Raw genomic sequence first — 26,877 nt, 5'->3', positions numbered from 1 at the left:
CCTCATTTCCCCTTCCCCCACCTCACCCTAGTTCTAAACTTCCAGCTCAGCACTGTCCCCATGACTTGTCCGGACTTGTCCTACCTGCCTATCTCCTTTTTCCACCTATCCACTCCACCCTCTCCTCCCTGACCTATCATCTTCATCCCCTCCCCCACTCCACCATTGTACTCTATGCTACTTTCTCCCCACCCCCAACCTCCTCTAGCTTATCTCTCCACCCTCCAGGTTCACTGCCTTTATTCCTGATGAAGTGCTTTTGCCCAAAACGTTGATTTTGAAACTCCTTGGATGCTGCCTGAACTGCTGTGCTCTTCCAGCACCACTAATCCAGAAATAGGACGGTTAGTGAACTCACTCGTTAACCTCAGAAAGTCTGGTTAAAGTGGTTTCGTTAAAAACATAAATTAATTCAGTCAGGGAGAAAGGTATTCACATGGGCAGAATCTTTCTTTAAAAGATTTGCAAGGATGTTGCCAGAGTTGGACGATTTGAGCTATATGGAGAGGTTGAACAGGCTGGGGTTATTTTCCTTGTGTGTCGGAGGCTGAGGGGTGACCTTATAGAGGTTTATAAAATCATGAGGGGCATAGGTAGGAGAAATGGACAAAGTCTTTTCCCTGGGGTGTGAGTGTCCACAATGAGAGGGCATAGGTTTAGGGTGAGAGGGGGAAGATATAAAAGATACTTAAGGGGCAACTTTTTCACTCAGAAGGTGGTATGTGTATGGAATGAGCTGCCAGAGGATGTGGTGGAGGCTGGTACAATTGCAACATTTAAAAGGCATTTGGATGGGTATATGAATAAGAAGGGTTTGGAGAAATATGGGCCAGATGCTGGCAGGTGTGATTACATTGGGTTGGGATATCTGGTCGGCATGGACCAAATGGTCTGGTTCCGTGCTGTATATCTCTATGACTCTATGACTCTAAATTAGCCATATTGTGACCAACTGAAGAGGCAGGTGAATAAAGAAGGGGAGCTCGTTCATTCCTCTTGATGTGGAACCTTAATGATTTGGGGTATGACATCTGGATCCAGAGTAACTTGAGCATTCTCACCTAGGGTCTGGTTGAAACAAAAATAACATCCCCAAGTGCTTCACAGGACAGATATGGAGTTAAACCTCCTACCAAGGCCTAATGGAGATAATAAGGTCACAGTTGCACTGAGTTGAATGCTTGGACTATACAATTGTTTCAGATGCTTTTGCAATCAATACAGACAATATTATACAATTACAAAAAATGTTTGAGAGACTCAGCAGATCTGGCAGCATCTGTGGAGAGAAAGAGTTGGCATTGATTCCAATTTGACTTTTGTTCAGATCTGAAGGAATAGGGCTAAACATTAGATCAAAGGGGTCGGTTTTAAGGAGGAGAGAGAAGTCAAGAGGTTTAGGGAGAGAATTGCTGAGAGTAGGTCATTCACAGCTTATGGTACCAATAATGGATTGATTAAAATTGGGGATGTCTGAAAGGCCAGAGATAGAGAAGCTTGTGGAGGATCTGAGAATTAACAGATATTACAAAGATAGGCAGTGATGAAGCCGTGGAGGGAGGTGTAAACAAGGATGAGGATTTTAACACTGAGGTTAACTCCACTCCAGACTCCTCAACACTCCCCATTTTCTCCTCTCCATCACTTACAGTTTCTGATGCCTCCATCCTTTAAGCTCAAATCTCTTGGATTACATCCGGACTTCTTCACTTCTGAATCTTTGCTCAACAACACTTCCCAGTGCCCTGCCATTAAGTCCTACCCTGGTTTGCCTTACCAACATGTCCCTGAATCTCTTGAGTGGATTGAACTCAAACTGTCCCTGCGCATGAGGTGTCATCGGTGAGGCACAGTTGATCTCTCAGTGTCCTGCCTGTAAGGTTCCGATACTGCCTCAGAGCCCTCATTGGTCATTACTGAAGAATTTGTGCAAGACACTGCATCTAATCACCTGTCACCTGGAGGAGGAAAGGGAAGACCCAGTGGAGATGGATTTTTCCTCAACATCCTGTCACGCTGCCCTTAGATAGCTGGCTACTTTTCTGCGAAGAAATGGATATCCTGGGCCGACACATTTTGTTGTATAATAATTTTCCTTCAGTTTAATTTGTTCAGTATTACAAGCTGCATTTTCTCTCTTCCAGTCAAATCTTAGCCAAGATTCTAAAAATGGTATAATTTAATAATCTGACAAAACTGTCTCAGGCTGATTGGCACAAGGAATATTCCAAGATTGTAAATGCCTGTTAAAATGAGCAGACTACCCAGGAATTGAAGCAGGAAGCAGTTTCAGTGAGGCCACATGCCAGCGCTGTTACACTACATTTACATTCTGCTGTCACTTAGACTTCCAGAAATTCAGTAAGTCGCAGGAGGCATATAAAAATAGCTCTGAGAGAGAAATAGTTATTAAAACAACCAGCTACCAGAGCTGTGATCTGTATTCATTGATTTGCGAGTGGGGTTAGGGTGTTTGCAGCATAACCGACTGGATCATGCTGCAGGGTAGTTGAATTAAGACAACTCTTTGTCTTAATTCAACTCCCAATTTGTAGTGAAAGGTGTTGCAGAAGCACGTTGCTACCTGGAACAAGATAGCCCCAATTTTGTGCTCTTATTTTGCATTAATTATTTCATGCGATGTAGACATCCCTGCAAAGCCAGCAGTCATAGAGTCAGAGAGTGATAGAGATGTACAGCATGGAAACAGCCCCTTCGATCCAACTCGTCAATGCTGACCAGCTATCCTAACCTAGTCTAGTCCCATTGCCAGTTCTTGGCCCAAATCCCTCTATGCCCTTCCTATTCATATAACCATCCAAATGCCTTTTAAATGTTATAATTGTACCAGCCTCCACCATTTCCTCTGGCAGCACTACCCTTTGTGTGAAAACGTTGCCCCTTAGGTCCCTTATAAATCTTTCCTCTCTCACACTAAACCTATGTCCTATAGTTCGGTACTCCCCACCCAGGGAAAAGACTTTGTCTATTTATCCTCTACATGCCCTTCAGATTTTATAAACCTCTATGAGGTCACCCCTCAGCCTCTGAAGCTCCAGGGAAAGCAGCCCCAGCCTATTCAGCCTCTCCCTGTAGCTCAAATCCTCCAACCCTCGCAACATCCTTGTAAATCTTTTCTGAACCCTTTCAAGCTTGACAATATCCTTCCTATAGGGGGGAGACCAGAATTGCACACAATATTCCAAAAGAGGCCAAGCCAATGTCCTGTACAGCTGCAATATGGTCTTGCAACTCTTATACTCAATGTGCTGACCAATAAAGGAAAGCATACCAAATGCTTTCTTCACTATCCTATCTACCTGCATCTCCACTTTCAAGGAGCTATAAAGCTATAAACTCCAAGGTCTCTTTGTTCAGCAACACTCCCTAGGACCTTACCATTGTGTATCAGTCCTTCCCTGATAAGCCTTTCCATAGTGTGCATCTCACATTTATCTAAATCAAACTCCATCTGCCAGTCCTTGGCCCAGCTGATCAAATTTCCGCTGTATTCTGAGGTAACCTTCTTCGCTGTCCATTACACCTCCAACTTTGGTGTCATCTGCAAACTTAATAAATATTCCTCCGATGTTCACATCCAAATCATTTATATAAATGATGAAAAGCAGTTGTTCCCAGCACCAATTCTTGTAGCACACCATTGGGTCATTGACCTCCCGTCTGAAAAGCCACCCTTCACCATCATCCTCTGTCTTCTACCTTCGAGCTAGTTCTGTATCCAAATGGCTAATTGTTCCTGTATTCCATGTGATCTAACCTTGCTAACCAGTCTACCATGAGGAACCTTGTCGAATACCTTACTGAAATCTACATAGATCATGTCCACCGCTCTGCCTTCATTAATCCTCTTTGTTAGTTCCTCAAAAAACTCAATCAAGTCAGTGAGACTTAAGTTCCCATGCGCAAAGCCATGTTCACCATCTCTAATCATTCCTTGCGTATCCCAATACACGTAAATCCTGTCTTTCAGGTTTCCCTCCAACAACTTGCCCACCACTGATGTGGGGTTCACTGGTCTGTAATTCACTGGCTTTTCCTTACCATCTTTCTTAAAAGGTAGCACCACGTTAGCCAACCTGCAGTCTTCCAGCACTTCACCAGTGACCTGATGATCCAAATATCTCAGCAAGGGGCCCAGTAATCACTTCCTTAGCTTCCCACAGAGTTCTGGGTACACCAAATCAGGTCCTGGGAATTTATCCATCTTCACGCATTTTAAGACATCCAACACCCCTTCCTCTGCAATATGGACATTTTTCAAGATGTCACCATCTATTTCCCCACATTCTATATCTTCCATGTCCTGTTCCCACAGAAAACACTGATGCAAAATATTCTTTTAGTATCTCCCTTATCTCCTGCAGTTCTATACATAAGCTGTCTTGCTGATCTATTCTCTTCCTAGTTACTCTTTTGTCCTTAATGTATTTATAAAATCCCTTTGGATTCTGCTTAACCCTATTTGCAAATGCTATTTCATGTCCCCTTTTGCCCTCCTGATTTCCATTTTAAATATACTCCTACTGCCTTAATACTCTTCTAAGGATTCACTCGGTCCCAGCTGTGTATACCTGACATATGCTTCCTTCTTTTTCTTTCCCAAAATCTCAATTTCTATAGTCACCTAACATTCCCTACTCCTACCAACCTTGCCTTTCACCCTAACAGGAATATACTGTCTCTGGACTCTTGTTATCTCACTTTTGAAGGCTACTCATTTTCCAGCTATCCCTTTACCTGTGAACATCCAATCAACTTTTGAAAGTTCTTACCTAATACCATTAAAAATGGTCTCCCTCCAATTTAGAACTTCAACTTTTAGATCTGGCTTATCCTTTTCCATCACTATTTTAAGACTAATCGAATTATGGTCGCTGGCCCCAAAGTGCTCCCCCACTGACACCTCAGTAACTTGCCTCGTCTTATTTCCCAAGAGTAGGTCAACTTTTGTACCTTCTCTAGTAGATACATCCACATACTGAATCAGAAAATGTTCTTGTATACACTTAACAAATTCCTCTCCATTTAAACCCTTACTGTCATTCCCAGTCGATGACTGGAAAGTTAAAATCCCCTTCCATTACTTCCCAATTATTCTTCCTTGTCCATTCTTAATTGCATTGGCAGACCTATGAGTCAGAGATGATGGTGTAGTGGCATACAACTAGCAATCCAGAGACCAAGGTCCATGTTGTGGTAATGTAAGTTCAAATCTCTCCTTGAAAATTTAATTGAACAAAATCTGGAATGAAACCCTTGTCTGATGATGACCATGTAAGTCTTGTTTACTAATGCCTTTCAAGAAGGAAATCTGCTGTCTTTACCCGGTATGGCCTTTGTGTGACTCCAGGCTCCAAGCAACATGATCAACTCTTAACTGCTGCATGAACTGGCCCAGTAAGTGAGCCAATACAAGGGCAATTAGGGATGATGCATGATAAATCATCCATTCCTAATTGCTGATCATGATCACATATCATCTTAAAGAAGCTCCTGCCCAGCTCCAATGTGGCACTGGGCATTGTGTGGAGCTTGGAGCCCATCCTTTCCACTGAGGAAGTAATGCATCGCAATGGCAGCACCATGACTGACCCATGATGGGATGTCTGCTGCACACTTCCCAGGGCACAGGCAGAGAATTTCAGATGTGTCAGTGTTGCAATGGAGGCTGACACCATGACAGCGAGGTCCCTGGCTACTGCCACATGGACCTTGGTGTTCAGTGGGCCATGCAGACATTCTCAGCTGCTCAACCATCTGCACACCAGCGGAGTACTCGAGTTGTGAAAGCTTTGCCTTGTGTGTGCATGGAGCCAGAAACCTGTACTCCAGCCACTGCCACTCCCATAATGCCTTTATTGCCCATCAGAGTCAAGAGTGTGTTGCTGGAAAAGAACAGCAGGTCATGCAGCATCCAGGAAGCAGGAGAATCGATGTTTTGGGCATAAGCTCTTCATCAGAAATGTTGATAAAGAGCTTATGCCTGAAACATTGATTCTCCTGCTCCTCGGATGCTGCCTGACTTGGGCGCTTTTCCAGCACCAAACTTTCTACTCTGATCTGCAGCATCTGCAGTCCTCACTTTCTCCTTATTGCCCATTAGCCAATCCAGCCGGCTTCCATCGGTAACAAGTTTGGGCAGTCATTCTCTCCCTAGTAAAGTGGACAATCATGTAAAACTGCTCCTCATCATCCCAATCTAGGATTTAAGATCCTGGAAGACCCTCATGCGGTTAAGAGCTTGGACAAGCTGGACTCTTGGGGCATGGAACTACTTAAGGACCCTCTGCAAGGCCAGTCATTTGGAGGTTTTCCACCAGCTGTTCTGGGTTGATGAGGCATTGGGTCAGGAAAAATCATCTCCATTGAAACGCAAAGGAGATGAATAAGGAATGATGTTCTGTTGACAATTGTGTGAAAGTTTTGTTGATGACGTTTGTTAAATAATGTTACTCAAAAGGATTTTGTGACGGAAGTTTGATATGGATGCACAGTTGGTGATTCAATGTTGGGCTGGGAATGTCCCCTTTAAGTAAAAGAGATGGGTCCCTTTCACTCTCCAGTTACACCTAGGTACAAAACGTTTCCTCCATTTCCTAGCTCTTCATTCTCATTCTCCCTCAGCTCCTGTTCCCAACTGAAGAAGATAAAGACCAGGCCTCATTGTTACAAGGTTACAGGGGATGCAACACATCACCACAAATATAGAAACCCTGTCAGACAAACAAAGTGAAGTCTACTTTGCTTTATAAGCTCGGTGAGTTTTCTCCACAGAGTTATGTGTTGAATGCTGTCTGGCCACTCATGTTGAGATGGTGGAATAGGGTCATGAACTCTGAATGGTACAGAGTACCCCTTGCCTCTGAATTGCCATCTCTGTATCTTGGAGAGCCAGGCATACTGGAACTTGTTAGCTGGCATAAAATACCAACTTGGTGGGTGCTGCCAGGATAATGGGAATTCACTGCAAAGAGTTTATGTGGATAGTTGCACAACAACTGAATGGCTGCATGTGGGATTGCCATCCATTAATGTGGGTGATCTACAGAGCTACATGGTTGCAGTTCCTGGCACCCAGTACCATCAGGAAACCTGTTACCATGGTGGTCACCCATGCCTATTCATCATGGCTCTTCCTGCTCAAGAAGAAGGAGATAGACTTCCTTCTCTTCCAGTAAATCACCTGTGTCACCTTCCAGATAGCTCTATGGATGATAAACTGGGACGAGTCACCAATGCGTTAATCTGTTATGAGGAGCAAAACGGTGACAGTGATCATCTCAACCACCGGAATGATCATCCACTCTGGTTTGAGCTCGCCTTCAGAAAGAAATGCCACTTCTCTGTCATTCTCTCCCTGGTAAAATGGAGCATCGTGCAACACTGCTCCTGCATCATTCAAATGTAGGATTTAAGATCCTGGAAGACCCTCATGGGGGTAAGGATGTGTAAGGAATGTAGTCCTACTTGCCAGTTCTCACAAAGAATCCCCTCACTGCCTCCTCACCCGCCTGCCCTGCTCATGTTGCAGAGCAGGTGGCACCACAGTCATTGCCCCAATAGTTCCACAAGGCAATTCCATTCCCTCAGCCTTTTAGTGGTCAGCCGATACCTTCAATCTCCTCTGGTAACTCACCACAGCACTCCCACCAACTTTGTTTGAGTAGAAAAAAATTTAAAATTGCCAATGGTTATAGAGTCATATAGCACGAAATCAGGCCTTTCGGCCCAACTTGTCCATGTTGACCAGGTTTCCTAAACTGAACTAGATTGATTTGCCTGCATTTGGCCCATATCCCTCTAAACATTTCGGAGCCACGGACCTGTCCAAATGCCTATTAAATGTTGTATTTCTATTTGTCTTTACTACTTCCTCTGGCAGCTTGTTCCACACACGTACCACCCGCTGTGTGAAATAATTGCCCCAAGGTCCCTTTTAAATTTTTCCCCTCTCACCTTAAACCTATGCCCTCTAGTTTTGAACTCCCCTATGCTGGGGAATCGATCTTGGCTATTCACCCTATCCATGCCCCTCATGATTTTATGAATCTTTATAAGGCCACCCCTCAGCCTCCTACTTAAATATACCCAGAGTAGGGGTCTACCTGACTTCCTAACACTTGTTACTTCTGGGATAAAGAAGGAAGGTGGTCCCTGCAGAGCTTTTGGCTCGTCTTTGTTATTTAGCTATTAAATCAGCTCATCAGTGATCTCACTTTTTCAGTATCTTCGATTGGTTGGGATCAGACCCATTGTGCTGTTACATGATAGTTAATCCGCAGCACTACTCCATTTACTCATGTTTGTTCCATCCTTTCATAAGCAGATCCAGTAAAAATCAACTGACCTAGGTTCTGCAAGCTCAAATTGACCTTTTGATCCATTTTTTAAATGGAATTCACCATCAAGAATGTTGGGCTTCCAAATAATAAATATTCCCCACTCTTTCTAAGCTGCACTTACTCAAAATATAATCTCCTTGTCCTACTGAGCAACATATTCTGCTATTAGTGGCAGAGATGCGGATCCACTCAAGTGGTAGAGCTGGAATATTCACTCTTAGCTTGTGTGTTAATGTCAATAATTACACGGGCACAAGCACTTTATTGCACTGACTTCTGAGCATGCTATGGTTTTATCCCTCCAAACCTTGTTGTTATTGGGACAGCACCATCCTACAACGAGTTAACCAACCAGCTTCTTATGGGTTATGTTGGTTTAAGTGTTGGCCTTCTCTCAGGATTTCCCCATCTCCTCAGTTTAACATTTCATCCAAAAGATGGCACCTCTGTCAATGCAACACTCCCGAATACTATTAAAAAGGAAGAATGTGCACACTTTTGGTCACATACATGATCTTAAGATGTCTCAAAGTCTTTTACAGACAATTTGCAGAATCACAGAAAACTTATGGCATGGAAAGAAGCCAAGCCACTCAGCCATCATGTGTGCACCACCTCTCTAAGAGAGTATTACCTACTGCCAATCTCCTACTTTCTCCTACAATCTTGCATGTTAGTTCTGTCTAAATAATCAGCCAATACCCTCTTGAGTGCCTCAATTGAACCTGCCTCCATCACACTTGCAGGTAGTGCATTCTGCAATCTAGTTATGCACTTTCTGCTCAATGAAGTACTTCTATAGTGTCATCGCTGGTATAACATATGACACAAGACAGCCAATTTGCGAAGAGGAATGAGTAATGATTAGGCTGGAATTAAGGTTGCACAATGCAGTTCCATGGATAGCTCCCTGTACCTTTCCATTAAGATATGAATACAAATCCCACCTCAGTGCTGAAATTTCAATATGTAATCCAGGTGACATTTGCAGTGCAAGTACCATATTGTCAGAGGTGCATCTTGTAGAAGTGGCTGCCTGGATGCTGTAAGATTTCTTGGCGTTGATTCAAAGAGCAGGGCGTTGATTCAAAGAATTATAAAAAAGCTGTGGCACAGCAAGAGGCCATTTAATCTATCACATCTGTGCTAGCTAATATTCTAGCCACCCATTCTAACCCCACTTTCTCCTCCTGTTCCATAGTCATAGAGTCATACAGCACAGAAACAGACCCTTTGGTTCAACCAGTCCATGCTGAACATAATCCCAAACTAAACTAGTCCCACCTGCCAGCTCCTAGTCCATATCCCTCCAAACCTTTCCTATTCATGTACTCATCCAAATGTCCTTTAAATGTTGTAATTGTACCTACGTCCATCACTTTCTCATTTTGCAGCTTGCAACACTTCAGGTGCAGATCCAGATTTCTATTATGTGAGATGTGTGTTTTCCCTAGTCTGTTGTACAATGCAATGGTTTGAAAGGATTAATACTGAAAACTGTATTAAATCCCACCAAATGTAATGGTGTTAAAAGTGTTTGGGTGAGAAAAGGTAGAATATCTTCAAATCTTGAAGAGGTCTTCCAAATAGTCCCAATGTCTATATTGTTCATGTAAGGTTTTTATTTCAAAAATACTTTATTCATAAAACACAGCTTTATATAGATAGTCACTAAGTCAGTTCAGTTCTGTATGTAGCATATGAAGGAATAAACAGAATTTGACTCTGAAAAAAAAAGACATTGCTTTGTGTATAACTGTATTTATATGCATTTGAAGCACCAGGAGGGTCTGATATTGAATGGACCCCCATTTAACTTTAACTTAGACAGTGGTCTTTTCCCACAGCACCTTGGTACCCCAAGCTTAAGTACATCCTAGTCTTGGACCATTGCTCATGTTAGCTGTACAGTGTTTGATTGACATGATGCAATAAGGCAGGAACCTCCTTGTCAGACTATCTAACCTTTACAGCGAGTTAGACCCAGTCAGAAAGGGAGTGGTTGCAGCAGATTTATCCCAACCACATGTTGGTATTGCCTGCTGATATATGGAGCCAGGTATGGTTATCTGAAGATTAAGTCGAACTGTACCAAGCAGTGTCAACATTTATCCCTCGATCAACAGATTACCTGAGTTAGATTACCAAAGTGTTGTTTGTGGCATACCCCGCCATTATAACTAGAAGAATGCTCCATTTGGTTCCAAGTGAGTGCTCTGGGGATGTCGAAAGACGCTACAGAAATCATTCCCAGAAACCCTGGGCAAGGGACGGGATCCCCAGTCTGAACAAAATTCACAGTGTGGCAGTGAGCTGCCAAGTTCAGATGTGTTCATGTTGAGCGGGTTTGAGCAAGGTCAGTGTGTGACGGGGCGGTAGCCGTGCGACTGTGTAAAGGCATCTCCAACAAAGGGCTCCAACCATGTGTGTGTGTGTGTGAGAGAGAGGGAGAGTGTGTGCTTCAGCGCCGACTGCAGTCTCAGGAGCAGGGTGTGCTCACAGAGACACAGGGAGGGAGCTGATCCAGACGGACACACGCACACATCGGAATTACAGCGATCTCCTCGCTCCAGTACCGGAATGCTGCACATTCCCCCAGCGGTTTGCAAACATTATTTGAAGTCTTCAATTCTTACGCATGGGGTACATTTAAAGCGCGGCACTTTGATAGATACGATGCTGTCTGTTTGTCTACATTTAAAATCCAGCCCTTTTTCAGTAACAATTGAGGTGGATGCGGGGCAGCGAGAGGGTGGAGACAGAGAGAAAGAGTGGAGAAAAGAGAGAGATTAGGGAGAGAGTGAGGAAGAAAAAGAGGTTGGGAAGGGGTAGAGAGAGGAAGAGACGGGAAGAGAGCAACGAGAGAGGGTGAGGACAGAGCGTGAGTGGGGGCAGAGAGGGAGAGGAAGGAGAGAGAAAGTGGGGGCAGAGAGAGGTTACGTTCAGAGAGATAGAGGGTGGGGACAGAGAGAGAGTGGGGACAGAGTGATAGAGTGGGGACAGAGAGTGTGGAAAAGAGAGAGAGTGTGGGGAGAGGGGTTGGGGACAGAGAGAGAGGAAAGAGAGAGTGAGGAGAGAGAGAGGTTAGGTTCAGAGATATAGAGGGTGGGACAGAGAGAGAATTGGGGACAGAGTGATAGAGTGGGGACAGAGAGGGAGAGTGCGGGGGCAGAGAAAGTGGAGAAGAAAGAGAGAGGGTGGGGACAGAGAGAGAGGGAGGTTAGGCACAGAGAGAGAGGACAGAGAGAGAAGAATGAAGTGTAGTCTGTGAGAACCGTTCACAGCCAGCTGCCGTTTCTGGTGACTCTCCCTCCCAAAGTCAGACTAGTTTTCGCCGTTAGCAATAGGCGAGACAAGTCGGCAGTCCCTCAGTCGGGTTGAGCGACATAAATAGGTGAACAAACGTGGTAGAGACGATTGGGAGCGAGAAAAGTTTGCAGATTACTCCTAGCAGTGAGCGGGAAATGGTTAGATCTATTATCCTAAAGGTTGAGACTGGAGAAGTTTGTCTTGCGTTCGTTTCTATCAGGGTCTGTGACCACCTCCTGTACTCTCTCTCTCTCTCTCTCTCCCCGTCTCCGGTGTAGTGTGTCTCCACCCTCTAGGTTCCTGCTGGTTGGTTCCGGGCGCCTTTATAAACCTCCTGTAACTGTCAGGCTGATGGAGCAGCTTTGTCTGTGAGAAGGAACTGGGCTCGGGAGACACCACAGCTCCTCTCCTGACAAAAAAAAATCCCACATCAAACAAGCCTGTCCCCCAACACTGTTGCTGTTGGCGCCAGTTCGAGTCCAACGGATGCCAGTTGAGGAAAAATCTACCTGAAGACTCGGGGAGATCTCCAATCCCTCAGAAGCGAGGACAGAAGCTGAATTTAAGATGCAGACTCGCGCCAGGCAGCAGTAACCAGCTCCCTGCTGTTACCCCCTTAACATTCCTCTATCTCAGACAAACAAAGGAGGCTGTTTCTGGAAATCCAAAGATGAATTCTACTTTCTTCAATCAGACTGTGACGGAAGAAGGGTTTTATGCCAGTAAGACAGTTCTGGGATGTTGTAACCAAAGCGCTGTGACTACTGACGGCTCTTTGAGCTTAAATCAGGAGGAACAGAAACTATTCATCATGAGGGTGGTACAGATTGCTGTCCTCTGCGTTCTCTCATTAACTGTCATCTTCGGCATTTTCTTTCTGGGCTGCAATCTAATGATTAAATCCGAGAGCATGATCAATTTCTTGGTGAAGGACAGGCGACCCTCGAAGGATGTGGAAGCGGTGATAGTTGGCTTGTATTAGTAGCGAGCTGACCTCACCCCTGTTTTTATTAATGTAAGCAGTGGGCCTATTCCACCCTGCCTATACAGAGTGAGTCTGTCCTCAGCCAGGGGAGGGTCCCGGGGCGGTTAAAGTGGTGCAGGTAAAGCACCGTTCGACGGCTTTCAAAGATAGAGGGGACGCGAAAGGAAATATTTTATTCTCTGGTTGGGAGGGTGGGGGGGTGAATGAAAGGACAGAGTTTATGGAAGAAATGTTGACATTTTGGGTAGTCCTTATGCCCTTGTCGATGTGCACGGGGGGGTGGGGTACCGCAGGATTAATGTTGCATGCAGAACTGAAACAGTCTGAACATAATTACAACATTGCATGAGATTACCGCACTTTGTGAGGGTGAGAGTGTAAAATGGGGGGGAAAAGTTGTGGACAGAGGAAAAGTGAGGAGGGGAGGGACAGGAAGGGGATTGTGCAGCGAATATTGCATGTGTTGGTACCTTTGAATCACTTTTTTTTGTCAAAATTGACATGTAATGTATATGAAACTGACTCCGGACTGCAAACAGAAGTAACTGAAGCATTTTGTAATGTTTTCTGGATGATTTTTGATTGAAAAATCGCATGATTTTCCCCACCACCCCGTCCCGTGACTCAGTGACTGTTTAACCCTTAACTTCCCCAAACCCCAGTCTCTTTCAGAAATTACAGCATGGTTTGTTTCAGATCCTACAGAGCCTGGCATTTCAACTCGATGTGTCTACCTTTCTCATCCAACGCGATTTTTAAAAAGTTTCTTGTTTTTAAAACTTGTGATGCAAACAAAAAAAAATGTTGATAAAAAAATTCCAAAAATCCGCTTGGTTTGAGATTATTGTTTGTTCTTGTGGATGGGAAATGCTCGCAAACGGAGCTGTCACTGACATTAGATTAATTTATCGGTGGAAGGTTAAAAACATACTGCAGAGACGCTGGAGTTCTGAAATTTGCGGTAAAGCGCACACAGAGACTGCGGAAACTCTGAAGGTCCGGCAACAACCGAAAAATATGGTCATGGATTCGAAATGTTGAATCGAAAATTAAAAAAAAACTGCTGGAAAATGAAACAGAAATTGCTGGAGAAACTCAGCATGTCCCGCAGCATCTACGGAGAGAGAAACGGAGTTAGTGCTTAAGAGTGCAGTGACCCTTCTTCAGAACCCGACTGTTAACTCTTTCCCTCCCCCTCTCCACAGATGCCGCCTGACCCGATGAGTTTCTCCAGCAATTTCTGTTCAAACGAATTGGACGATTTGAAGAACTTAGACTATTAAAATTAAGACTTATACAATTAAAAGTGGTGTTGTAGAACAGAGGCACCTGTTCTACATGAATTATGTAGAGGTTCATGTACATAATTCTTAGAAATTTGAGTCACATCAGTTCATAAGATAAAGATGAGGCCATTCAATCCACCGAGTCTGCTCCGCCATTCCATCATGGCTGATATGTTCCTCACCTCCATTTTCCTGGTTAAAAAGGCAGAAATGGCTGGCAAGAATTTCCGTTTTTGTTTCTGATTTACAACATCTGCAGTCCTTTCCATTTTTATTAGGTCCAGAAAGCGTTTAGCACGCTTGCCTTCATTGCTCAGACTTTGAGGATAGGAGTTGGGACGTTATGTTGAGGTTGTACAGGAGGTTGCTGAACCCTCTTCTCGTGTAATGTGTCCAGTTCTGGTTGCATTGTTAGAGGAAGGACATAATTAGGCTGGAAAGGATTCAGGACAGATTTACCAGGATGTTGCTTGGAATGGAGGGTTTGCTTTATAAGGAGAGGCTGGAACTTTTTTCACTGGAGCGTAGGAGGTTGAGGGCTGACATTTATAATGTCATGAGAGTGTAGATAAAGTGAATAGCAAGTGTCCTTCCCTATGGGTGGGGAGGTTCAAGGCTAAGGGGCATATTCTTAAGGTGAGAGGAGAAAGGTTTTTTTAAAAAAAATACACGAGGAGCTTTTTTTACGCAGAGAGTGGTGCATGTGTGGAATGAAGCGGTGGATCCAGGTACAGTTAGAACGTTTCAAAGACACGAATAGGAAATGTTTGGAGGGATATGGGCCAGGAGCTGGCAGGTGGGACCAGTTTAGTCTGGGATTATGTTCGACATGGATTAGTTCGATCCAAGGGTCTGTTTCCTTGTCGTATGACTCTATGACTTGCATGTTAGGGATTTCGCTGCTACATTTTGGTTTAGAATTGAAGGTACATTCCAGACAAAGTTTACAGCATTTCTAATGTGAAGACAAAACTGGAAATCTGAAAAAGGATGCTGGAAAAACTCAGCAGGTCGGACAGCATCTGCAGGAAGAGAAGCAGATATCTTTCGGGGCTCAGTGAATATCTCTGATACACAGCGTATAGTGTTACCGGGATGGTTCCATAATACCCCTCTCTGTGTGTAGCCTTCACACAGGAACATCTGCTGGTGTATGATGTTTGATTACACACGCATGGCCCTGTATTTCTCTGTCTCTGCTTTTGTATATTCTGACATCTTTTCCAGCATGTTTTTTTTTCCATCGTTTCCTTAGGATAGTAAGGATGGAGCCAGGAAACTCGAGTGCAGTTTGCGTCGGGAGACCTGAGCTGGTTGGAAGGCTATCATTCTCGGTTAGAGATTCAACCCGATTCCAGCGCAAGCTGACTACCATCGGCGGCCACACCTGAGATTTCCTATCCCCTCCCTCTCCTTCTAACTTCCAACCCCCTCCCCCCCGCCCCCCACCAACCACCAAGAGAAAGAGGCAAATAAAGCCTCAATCTCAGAGAAAATCTGCTTTGGGAGACCCACTTTGTGCTGTCTGACCTTTCAGATCTAGTCCGCAGGGTGTAGTGTAACCTGTCTCCCTGATGTTTGTTGGAATGAGTTGTGAGATATATTCACCTTTCACTAACCTTGTGTCGACCCTCCACTGCGTCCGGGAATCTATCCCAACCCCCTACCCCCCATTTCCTCCAATCGCCAGCAATCTCCGGCTAACCAGTTGCCAACTGCAGGCGATTATTATGGAGTCTACGGCAATGCAAAAGGTTAATTTCTTGAGAGGCTATCGACAAGGCGTTCATTCTAAATTGGGATCTCTTTCCTTATTCTCAACAACAACAAAATGATGGGAGTCCTCTTCTGACGGAATAGTGTGGCTACAAACTGCAGGTCAGCAAGAGTGGACAAACCTATAAACTGCTCAGTCCCAGTTTATTGTGTCTCGCCTTATAAATCTATTTTAACTTTGACCTCATTGGGACTTGCTGCGGAAGCACTTTGAGAGAACAGGCTGTGGGCTCGAACTAAGGACCCCAGAGGAACATAAACGCTGTCGTGAGAAAATGCTGGAAAATCTCAGCAGGTCTGGCAGCATCTGTAAGGAGAGAAAAGAGCTGACATTTCGAGTCTAACTGACCCTTTGTCAAAGCTAAAGAAAAGGCAGAAATAGGGAGGTATTTATACTGGGCTGAGAGAAGGGGAGTCACGGCTCCAGAAGCAAAGGTAGCAATAAAGAGGTGATAATGACAGTGCATAGAGAGATGACAGGGAGATTAGGAGCTGTGAATGACCAAGGCTGAAGCTGTGACAAAATATGTGGGGGATGGGTGAAGCAGAGATAAAATGGAAAACAGGGGAGAAGGGTAGCAAAGGGGGAAGAGGAGAGGAAAAAGGTGGTGAGAGAGTGGGGAGCGAGAGAAAGAGAGACAATCACGAAATAAGAGGTACAGAACAGTGAAAAAAATATACAAAAAAAGAAGAGAAATAAAATAAACGAAATAAAATAATGGAGCAGAATGAAAACAGCGGGGTCTAGATGGGATAATCATCTGAAGTTGTTGAATTCAGTGTTGAGACCGGCAGGCTGTAACGGAGAAGGTGCAACACCTGCCCTTTTACCTCTTCCATGCTCACCATCCAAGGCCCCAGACACTCATTTCAGATTAAGCAGCGTTTCACTTGTACCTCTTTCCATTTGGTCTATTGCATTCGTTGCTCCCAATGTGGTCTCCTCTATATCGGAGAGACAAAACGCCAACTGGGTGATCGCTTTGCTGAGCACCTTCAGTCTGCACGCAATCAGGTCCCGGGCCTTCCCGTGGCTTGTCACTTCAACACACAATCCTGCCCCCATACCCACATGTCTGTCCTTGGCCTGCTGCAATGTTCCAGTAAAGCTCAATGCGAACTGGAGGAACAGCATCTCATCTTCCCACTGGGCACGTTACAGCCTGCCGGTCTCAACATTGAATTCAACAACTTCAGATGATTATCCCATTTTCTGGATTAGTGGTGCTGGAAAAGCACAGCAGTTCTGGCAGCATCCGAGGAGCAGCCCTTCATCAGTTATTTGCCCGAAACGTCGACTTTCCTGCTCCTCGGATGCTGCCTGAACTGCTGTGCTTTTCCAGCACCACTAATCCAGAATCTGGTTTCCAGCATCTGCAGTCATTGTTTGTACCTAGATGATTATCCCATCTCGAACCCTCTGTTTTCATTCTGCTCCATAATTTTATTTCATTTATTTTATTTGTCTTCTTTTTTTGTATTTTTTTCACTGTTCTGTTTCGTGATTGTCTCTCTTTCTCTCGCTCCCCACTCTCTCATCACCATTTTCCTCTCCTCTTCCCCCTTTGCTACCCTTCTCCCCTGTTTTCCATTTTATCTCTGCTTCACCCATCCCCCACATATTTTGTCACATAGCACTGGTTTCAGCCTTGGTCATTCACAGCTCCTAATCTCCCTGTCATCTCTCTATGCACTGTCATTATCACCTCTTTATTGCTACCTTTACTTCTGGAGCCATGACTCCCCTTCTCTCAGCCCAGTATAAATACCTCCTATTTCTCCCTTTTTTTTAGCTTTGACAAAGGGTCAGTTAGACTCGAAATGTCAGCTCTTTTCTCTCCTTACAGATGCTGTCAGACGTGCTGAGATTTTCCAGCATTTTCTCTTTTGATTTCCGATTCCAGCATCCGCAGTAATTTGTTGTTATTTAAAGGCTGTCGTGATTTGATTGTAATTCGCTCCTTCAGTTCTCTGTCCAGGTGCTAGGGAAATGCAATGAAACCGCAAATATCGATGTGATGTTTAGGTTTCTCGGTATACTGTACAGCACTGCCGTTGTCCCGTCACTGCAACCGTACTTTGGGTTTAAAAGTTATTTTGGACGTCCTTTGGTAGACCCCACTCTCGCCGCCCCGGAGAGTACAGATAGATCGAATCGGGATGTGCCTCTTTCACATTGTTCACCAGCTGCCCAGACTTCCAGCTCCATTCTCCCCTCTCGCACTGTCACTTGAGGCTGTTCATGACCCTGAAACCAACGCTATCACTGCCAGTTCTGAGAAATTCAGAGTTCATTAGGGGCTTAATTGAGCAACGTACTGTGTAACAGAATTGAATAAGAACACGAGGAATTTGTCTTCAGATCAGTAAATGTCGAGAATTATACGGGTCAGTAACTAGACAGAAGATGCACTTGTATAAAAGCAGCATACTGCGGATGTTCTAAATCTGAAACCGACAGAGAGAATGCTGGGGAAACTCAGCAGGTCTGGCAGCATCTGTGGAGAGAAACACAGTCAACATTTCCAATCTGATATGACTCTTCAGAACCGAAGGGTATTGGAAAATGAGTAAAAAATGAACAGTTCTGACGAAGTCTTAAAACGTCAACTTTACATAGATGCTGCCAGAACAAGTTTCGGCAGCTTTCTCTCTGTTTGTTAAAGACGTAATTGTCCTTTCACTTTTCCATTCTGTTTCTTTTACGCGTGGAGGTTGCTATCCTCCCTTTCTGTCTGCAGCACTGACTTTGACTTTTTTTGTCTTATTATATAATTTAACCTCTTCACAGTTAATTCCAAGACACGATTTCATTTATTAAATCCTTCTGTCTCACTCCCTTTGTTTGATTTTCCTGTTGGTAGCCTCCCTAATTTTTTTTTAAATTTCGCATTACATCGTGAATGCTCTTTTCCTTTCCCGACTTCAATCTAAGAGTGTGATTGATATTGTTCTGATTCCATCTATGTGTTAGTGAACTGCTCTTCCACGATGTCATTGTCACACATTATTGGGAGATGCACAGGTTAGTTATGAATATTTTTGAATATTTATGAATATTCAATATTTAGTTATGAATCAAGTTGTGCTTATTGGATTGAGGGATGTTCTTGGGCTGAATTAGAATCCTCTCGCTTCAAGTAGCTTCAAGCGGTTCATGGCAGGTAAAGGGCACAAAAAATGATTGCAACATCACAAATCTGACAATTATGGAAGGCACTGAGAAATTGTAGTACACTAGTGTAGTTGACCATGTTGAATAGAATTGTTTCTGTACACCCCCATTGGTTCAATCACTGCAAAATAACGTGGTGCAAGTTCAAAACGCCACTTGCCATTAAGGGATGGATGACAATTACTGTACATTTAATACTGTAGCATATTGCAATGTGTTAAATAAAGGTAAATTCACCATAGTCTTACCAGACCATAGGGCTGCTCTTTTCTTAGAGAGAAACGACTGGTGGTGCTTTAATCTGAGGGTCGCCATGCCTCAGGTGAGGTTGTGAAGGAGAATTTTGCATGGCGACCTCAGTTATTCCAGGAATTAAACCCATGCTGTTGGCCATATCGTGGCATCGTAAACCAGCTGTCCAGCCAACTGTGCTAACCGACTCCCAGAATGTTGCTGGAATGACACACATTAGATCAAGTAGGTGTTCAGATTTCTTCAGTTAGCTTTCTACAACAAATTGATAGGTTCTCTTTTACTGTGACGGGTCTTTACAATCAGACTTCAAATGCTGACGCTGATATGGTGGAATTATGAATTGATATTCACTGGCTGATTAGTAGAGACTTCTGGATTGCTAGGACAGTAACATAGTCACTGCACTAACATTTCCTTGGGCTTTGGCACAAGTAATGACGTACCACTGAAGCAGGTGAGATCTGAACCCAGGCTTATCTGGCCAAGAGGCAGGGACGCTACCACTGCACCATAAGCCACCATTTGAAAGGAGTAGGACTCACATTTGTAATTCAGGGACACTTTTACTGATTATGCCAAGTCAGTACAGGGATTGACCCTTGCGCCTGTCTGTTTTGTGCTTGTATATCTAGTTTATATTTCATTTCCATTTGTACTGTTTAATACTTAATCTCTACTATCGAATAATACATTTCTAGGTTGAAAAACACAGGATAAAACTCACAACAGGAACGTGTTAATCCGACAAATACAATGAAACATGTTCCACCAATCCTGAGCTAACAGCAAATATTAATTAAAACAAAATCAAAACATTTGTGGAGATAAAGAGAGTTAACATTTCAGATTGATGACCTTTTTTTTTGTGTGTCAGATAGCCGACTCCAAGCTGCGTTCAGAAAGCACTGCAGTCCTTGTGTCTGTGTACAGTTGATGGAGGTTCAGTGGCGTTGAATTGATAAGATTGCTGGCCCTGCTGGATCGTCCTGTGGTCTCCAAGGATGAAATATTATGCTCCTGGACATTACTTTGATCAACCCAAAGCGATAGATTGTGGGGCTTTTAACAAATGCTTTCTACTTTTCTCTCAATTTCTTTGAATCCTTTTGATGGAACGTTCTGATCAATGGGGATAAAATGGATTTCTGGCTGGGTGGGGGTTCATGTGAGATGGTGAAACACCTAGGAATAGTCTGATTGGGTCTGACAACGCTAGTCATGAAACATTGTATCTTCTCATTTAAGAAGATGCACCCAAACCTGTTCACGGTTGAATGTGCAGAGCGATTTGCATTGCATTGTCCTCATTGTGCTCCTGGAAAATGTGACTATACTTTAAAAGAATTTAAGTGTCTTTAAAGTTTGTGTCATGTATAGGCAGGGTGGTTAAAAAAGGCTTTAGCATGCTTGTTCAGTACTACTGTAGGAAGGATATTAATCTAGAGAGGTTTCAGTAGAGATTTACCACGATGTTGCTGGATATGGAAGTTTGAGTTATAAAGACAGGCTGGGACTTTTTTTGCTGAAGCTAGGAGGTTGAGGGGTGACCTTGTAGGGGTTTATAAAATCATGAGGGATATAGACAGGCTTAATGTAAGTGTATTTACCCTGGGGTGAGGGATTTCAAGACTGGGAGCACATTTTAAGGTGACAGGAAAGACATTTAAAAAGCACACGGGGGACAATTTGTTTACACAGAGGCTTGTGCACGTGTGGAATGAACTTTCTGCAGAAATGATGGATGTGGATAATATTGAAAAGACACTTACATAAGTACATGAATAGGAAAGGTTGGGAAGGACATGGACTAGGACCAGGCAGGTCGGGCTTGTTTAGTTGGAATTATGTTCGGCATGGACTGATTGGAAGGAAGGTCCAAAAAACCATTTCCCAGTACAGGGAAAATGACCCTCTGGAAATGGGCTTTTGTTTAAAGTGTCTTCAGAGCTAGGATTAGAGGGCATAATCTCAGAAGAAATGGTCACACATATAAGACAGAAATGAGGAGGATTTCTTCTCTTAGAGTATAGTGATTTGTGGAATCTTTTATCAACAGAGGGATGTCAAGATTGGTTTGGTAAGTATATTCAAGATGGAGACAGACATATTGTTAATCAGTAAAGGATGCAAAGATCATGGGGATAAGGCAAGAAAATTGAGTTGAGGATTATCAGATCTGCCATCATTTCAGTGAAAGGTGGACTGATTCACCTGTTTCTGCTCCTATGTCTTATGATCTTCAGAAATGAAATCTTGGGATTAATTATGATTAAGATTAATATCCTTTTGTTTAAATTGCTTTTGGATAATATTGTAGGAATAAAGTAAAATGGAGTTGCAGTTGGCAACAAATAACTATTTAGTCATTCTTTATTTTAAAATTGTGACTGTGAGACTCTTCTAATAAATTTACCACAGCTGTTGTTTCACAGTGATCAATGTTTCCTACAGATATAATTATAGCACAACATGTTACAGAATTAATACATAATGGCCTAGTCCTCTCACAATGCAATATGCAATACAATTACAAAATGCTACTCAGTATAATAATAAATTACAATGAAAGTGAAACAGTGAAATAGAACAAGTTGTTCAAAAGATGAGTCTGGAACCAAAGCGTTAATTTCATTTCTCTCTCCACAGATACTGCCAGACCTGTTGAGATTCTATAGCAATTGTTGTGGTACTTCGCCTGCTTTTACAGTCTGTTGCCATTGCAACACAAGATTGCTGCATTACAACATGGTGTCAGCATACTACAACGCTATTATGTTACTGTGCTGTCACAGTATGGTTCACACACAGTCCAGGACAATTACTGTATTGTGACAGGGCATTGCTGGTAGTGTGCAGTGCAATGATGTTATGGTATGCAGCAGAATAGTGCTATTAATATATCAGAGCTGTTAGCATTGGATTAATTGAGGGTGTGAGATGTTTAGCAGTGAGGCATACACTTAAAATATCAATTGAAATATAATCAATGTTGGAAACAGCATGGTGCAATTGTCACAAGGCAAGGCAATGAATATCTATATCATCCTCTCCTTTCTCTTAATCTCCTTCAATATGGTTATATTATCCTTTCCTTCCTCTCAGTTCATGAGTTGCCTGGCTATGGGATTTGAGTTTCAGCTGTGTATCAAGTAGAAGATTGATTCAATCTGAAAATATATACACATACTTATTTCATTTCATTGTCTCAATGCCTTCAAATAATGGCTGTTGAATTTATTTTCAGCAGCAGATAAATGTAAAGTACTGGGATTTGTTGAAGTTTATTTCTTGAGGGAAATTATGATTCAAAATGAATGAAGGTTCAGTGTTGAATATCTAACTTCCTGTTTGATTAATTGTTCATTAATTGGAACTAACTAGGCCCCAGGGCCTCAAAGCCTCTTAAAGAGCGCAGATATTGTCAGCTGGAACAGTGAAAGCTTGAACCATTAGAACTATTTAAATGTTAAATGCTAATATTGGAAAATGTCACATTAGAAATCTGTAGCAGTGATGAACTAATCACAATCAGGATCAACAATTCTTGGAGATAAAAGAGAATGATCAGCGAGGAAAATATTTGCAGGGCTATGGATAAAAAAGAGAAAAAAAAGGGATTAGATTACATTACAGTATGGAAACAGGCCCTTCCTTCGGCCCAACAAGTCCACACCGAAGCGCAACCCACCCATACCCCTACATTTACCCCTTACCTAACACTACGGGCAATTTAGTGTGGCCAATTCACCTGACCTGCACATCTTTGGACTGTGGGAGGAAACCGGAGTACCCGGAGGAAACCCACGCAGACACGGGGAGAATGTGCAAACTCCACATAGTCAGTCGCCTGAGGCGGGAATTGAACCCGGGTCTCCGGCGCTGTGAGGCTGCAGTGCTAACCACTGTAGTGAGTTGCTCTTATAGAGAGCTGTCACAGACACATTGGGCTGAATGGCCTCCTTCTTGCTTGAACCAGACTAAGATCCTATGATTTCCCCCTCCCAACTGCTACAGGGTGAACACTAATGCAAAGTGAGTGTTTGGGCATCAAATGATCACAGGATTCAGCTCAGCAATGATAATCTCCATGGCCACACACCCTTAGAGTCATAGAGATGTACAGCACAGAAACAGACCCTTCGGTCCAACCTGTCCATGCCGACCAGATATCCCAACCCAATCTAGTCCCACCTGCCAGCACCAGGCCCATATCCCTCCAAATCCTTCCTATTCACAAACCCATCCAGATGCCTTTTAAATGTTGCCCTTGTACTAGCCTCCACTTCCTCTTCTGGCAGCTCATTCCACACACGTACCACGCCCTGTAAGAAAACGTTGCCCCTTAGGTATCTTTTCCCTCTCACCCAAAACCTATGCCCTCTAGTTCTGGACTCCCCCACCCCAGGAAAAAGACTTGTCTATTTATCCTATCCATGCCCCCCATGATTTTATAAACCTCTCAGCCTCCGATGCGCCAGGGAAAACAGCCCTAGCCATACAAATACATTTATTTATATGTTAAATTACATTTTCTAAATCAGAATTCTTGATCAATATATACTTTGGAATTCAAATTCTAGGTAACTTGATAAAAGCTTTCTTTTAAATTATCTTTGGGGATAAGAATAAAATGTAAATAATGTCATGCTGTTAAGTGCATTGTGCATTTTAAAAAAAAGATCAAATTGATCATAAGTAATCCCTCATTGAGGACAAGAATTTCAAGCCTCACCATCCTACCTTCTTTATGTATAGACCAATTGGCACATGCGTCACTTGTTTGTGATTTGAAAACGAAATCCAGTCTTTCACTTTGGTTGTAATACCTTGTTGAAACTCTCACCGACAAGGTTGAATAATGAATGGTTGTAGAAATAGAGAAGGGCAACTATTTCAGAAAAGTAGAATCACAAAACAGTTAATGCGCAAAAGGAGGTGATTCAGCCCATCATTCTTACCTTGTCATAGAGCCATAGCATGGAAACAGATCCTTCAATCCAACTCATCCATGCTGACCAGATATCCTAAATTAATCTAATCCAATTCGCCAACATTTGGCCAAATTTCTCTAAGCCCTCCCTATTCATGTATCCATCCAGATGCCTTTTAAATTCTGCATCCTTACAGCGCAGGAACAGGCCATTTGGCCCATTACGTCCACACTGACCCTCCAAAGAACATCCACCCAGAACAATCCCCCTTACTCTTTCCCTGCAACTCTGCTGCATTTCCAATGGCTAATCAACCCAGCTTGCACATCTGTGGATACTATGGGTAATTTAGACTGGCCAATCCACCTAACCCACAAATCTTTGGACAGTGAGAGGAAACTGGAGGAAACCCATGCAGACATGGAGAGAATGTGCAAACTTCACACAGGCAGCGCCCGAGGTTGGGATCGAACCTATGTCCCTGGTGCTGTATGGCAGTAATGCCAGCCACTGAGCCACCTTGCCGTCCCATTGCAGTCGTACCAACCTTCACCACACCCTCTCATTCCATGCACCTTAGGTCCCTTTTGAATTATTCCCCCTCTCACCTTAAACCTATGCCTTCTAGTTTTGGACTCTCCTACCCTGGGAAAAAGATCTTGGCTACTCACCCTATTCATGCCCATCATGATTTTATAAGCCTCTATGTCTCCCCTCAGCAATCGACACTCCAGGGAAAAAAAAGTCCCTGTCTCCTACCTTCAAGCTATTTTTGTATCCAAATGGCTAGCTCTCCCATGACCTGATCTTGCTAACCAATCCACCCTTGTCGAATGCCTTGCTGAAGTCCAGTATGTTCCTATCTTTTCTGTATCCAAACTAAACCAGTGTTTTCGAGGCAGGAACTAGCAATACAAGCCTCTATCAATAGAGAGAGAAACTAGAGATAGGTTGGTTGGGTGAAATGACATGCTTAACCCAATTTGGGTGTGTTCACATCAGGTTAGTTGAAACTTTGATACCTGACAATAATGAGCCAAACGAAATATCTCTGCCACATGTCATAATATTTACCACATTGCCTCATCTCTCCAAATCACTCCCTCGCTCCTAACCATCCTTTATCCCCTGCATGCTACACTGTCCTTTGCTAATATCTATCCAGGAATTACTGTCAGCCTCACAGTGGCTGAAATGGGAATACTCTTGTTCGTAGACTGCCTGGATTTGCTCTGTAGGTCACTGACCTCATTGAAAGGAGACTTAAGGCACAGTATCTTCTGTTAAAGTTGCATCTACATCACAGCGTAATATCAATATTATGCTAACATTGCAATGGGTAGCACTTGCTAAACTAGGCCTCACTTCTGAGGTGATCAGTCTGTTCGTGAACAATTTTTTAAATGGAAAGAATCTAAAGATGAATCTTGAAGATTTCAGTGATGGGGCTACGGCTATTCCCTTTGGCAGCTTGTTCCCGGGTGGAATTGGCTTTGAGAAGAACGATTGTTGAGCTACTATTTTGGAAACAAATGATCTTTGTAGCCTCTGTGGATAGCTACCTCGTGTTTTTTCATTGCTGGAGGAGCTGGCTTGTTTCTGTGAATCCCCACCTGCCCACTCCTTATTGTATAGAACATGGCCTTGGGTTCAACGATTCTGTTGAACAGTTGCCTACTGTTGGAACCAGTCTGCAGACTCAAACCAGGCTATCTTGATAACAACGACCAAAATATAGTCTCATTGCATTCCATTTTAAAGTTGCTTCCCCACTGAGTTGCAGAAATAGTAATTAACATTCAAACATTGGGAGACAATGAAAGATTAATTGGAAGAGTGTGAGTGTGTCCTGTAGCCTGGGAAACTGGCTAAGCAATTGTTTTTATGTTAATTTTGTACTCATCAAGATGAAAGATTGGCTGAGGGCATTGGGAACCTTTTATAATTCAATACTTCCAGGGGAGGGCATTGTTTGACAGATTCGGGCCAATTTGCAGTCAGCTCAGTTTTTCCATTCATTATAATTTGCACAGGTCACAAATCATATGGATTAATTTCCACACTGAGAAAGTTAAAAATCACACAACACCAGGTTATAGTCCAACAGGTTTAATTGGAAGCACACTAGCTTTCGGAGCGACGGTCCTTCATCAGGTGATTGTGAGAAAATATCATATATCCCTGCCACGTAAAGGTCAGAGTTGGGAGAGACATGTCATAAAGTTCATCCTCCCGTTTATATCTTGCCCCCTCTCCTCCCCAGGTGTGTGTAGCCGATGAACCTGTGGCTCAGTGTGGAGTATTATTTTCTCTTCTGTGTCACAATAAAATTCCTGAATCTTCAACTCTTTGAAAAGCACCCCCTTGGTTTCAGCATCTGTCATCACCCCAAATTGTTGAGAATGTCAATTCAATATGACTGTTCCAGTGGACTCTGGGTTGGACTTCCAGCCTCTGCCCTGTGTAATTGTAATCTTAATGGCATTGTGGCTCAGTGGTTAGCTCAGTGCTGCCTCACAATGCCAAGGACCCAGGTTCAATTCCACCCTTAAGCTGTGTGGTGTTTTCACGTTCTCCCTGTGTTTGTGTGGGTTTCCTCTGGGTGCTCCAGTTTCCTCCCACAGTCCAAAGATATGCAGGTTAGGTGGATAGGCTATGCTAAATTTCTCGTAATGTCCAGAGAGGTCCAGACTAGGTAGAAGCAAATTACTGCAGATGCTGGAATCTGTACTGAACATAACAAATGCTGGAAATCACAGGGGTCAGGCAGCTCCATGGGGGGAAAGCAAGCGCAAGT

General features: G+C 43.4%; 1 protein-coding gene across 3 annotated transcripts; it reads left to right on the top strand.

Annotated features, from left to right (window-relative positions):
• Positions 1-10,557: 10,557 nt before the first annotated feature.
• On the top strand, positions 10,558-12,845 carry LOC148141814 (reprimo-like protein). 3 transcript variants are annotated; one of them, XM_087977660.1, is made up of 2 exons: positions 10,558-10,719; positions 11,951-12,845. In XM_087977660.1, the coding sequence occupies exon 2, from the start codon at positions 12,343-12,345 to the stop codon at positions 12,652-12,654; it is 312 nt and encodes a 103-aa protein (XP_087833786.1). In that variant the 5' UTR covers positions 10,558-10,719; positions 11,951-12,342; the 3' UTR covers positions 12,655-12,845. The 3 variants fall into 3 exon arrangements, with proteins under 3 accessions (XP_087833786.1, XP_087833785.1, XP_087833784.1); XM_087977659.1 differs by lacking the exon at positions 10,558-10,719 and adding an exon at positions 10,825-10,964; XM_087977658.1 differs by lacking the exon at positions 10,558-10,719 and adding an exon at positions 10,829-11,006.
• The last annotated feature ends 14,032 nt before the right edge of the window (positions 12,846-26,877 follow it).

Source organism: Chiloscyllium plagiosum, unplaced genomic scaffold, assembly GCF_037043375.1.
Source record: "Chiloscyllium plagiosum isolate Xiang-an unplaced genomic scaffold, Cpla_swu_hap1 HiC_scaffold_32, whole genome shotgun sequence".
Taxonomy (NCBI): Eukaryota; Metazoa; Chordata; class Chondrichthyes; order Orectolobiformes; family Hemiscylliidae; genus Chiloscyllium; species Chiloscyllium plagiosum.
Note: the sequence above shows the minus strand (reverse complement) of the source record. Positions and strands in the feature narration are given on the sequence as shown.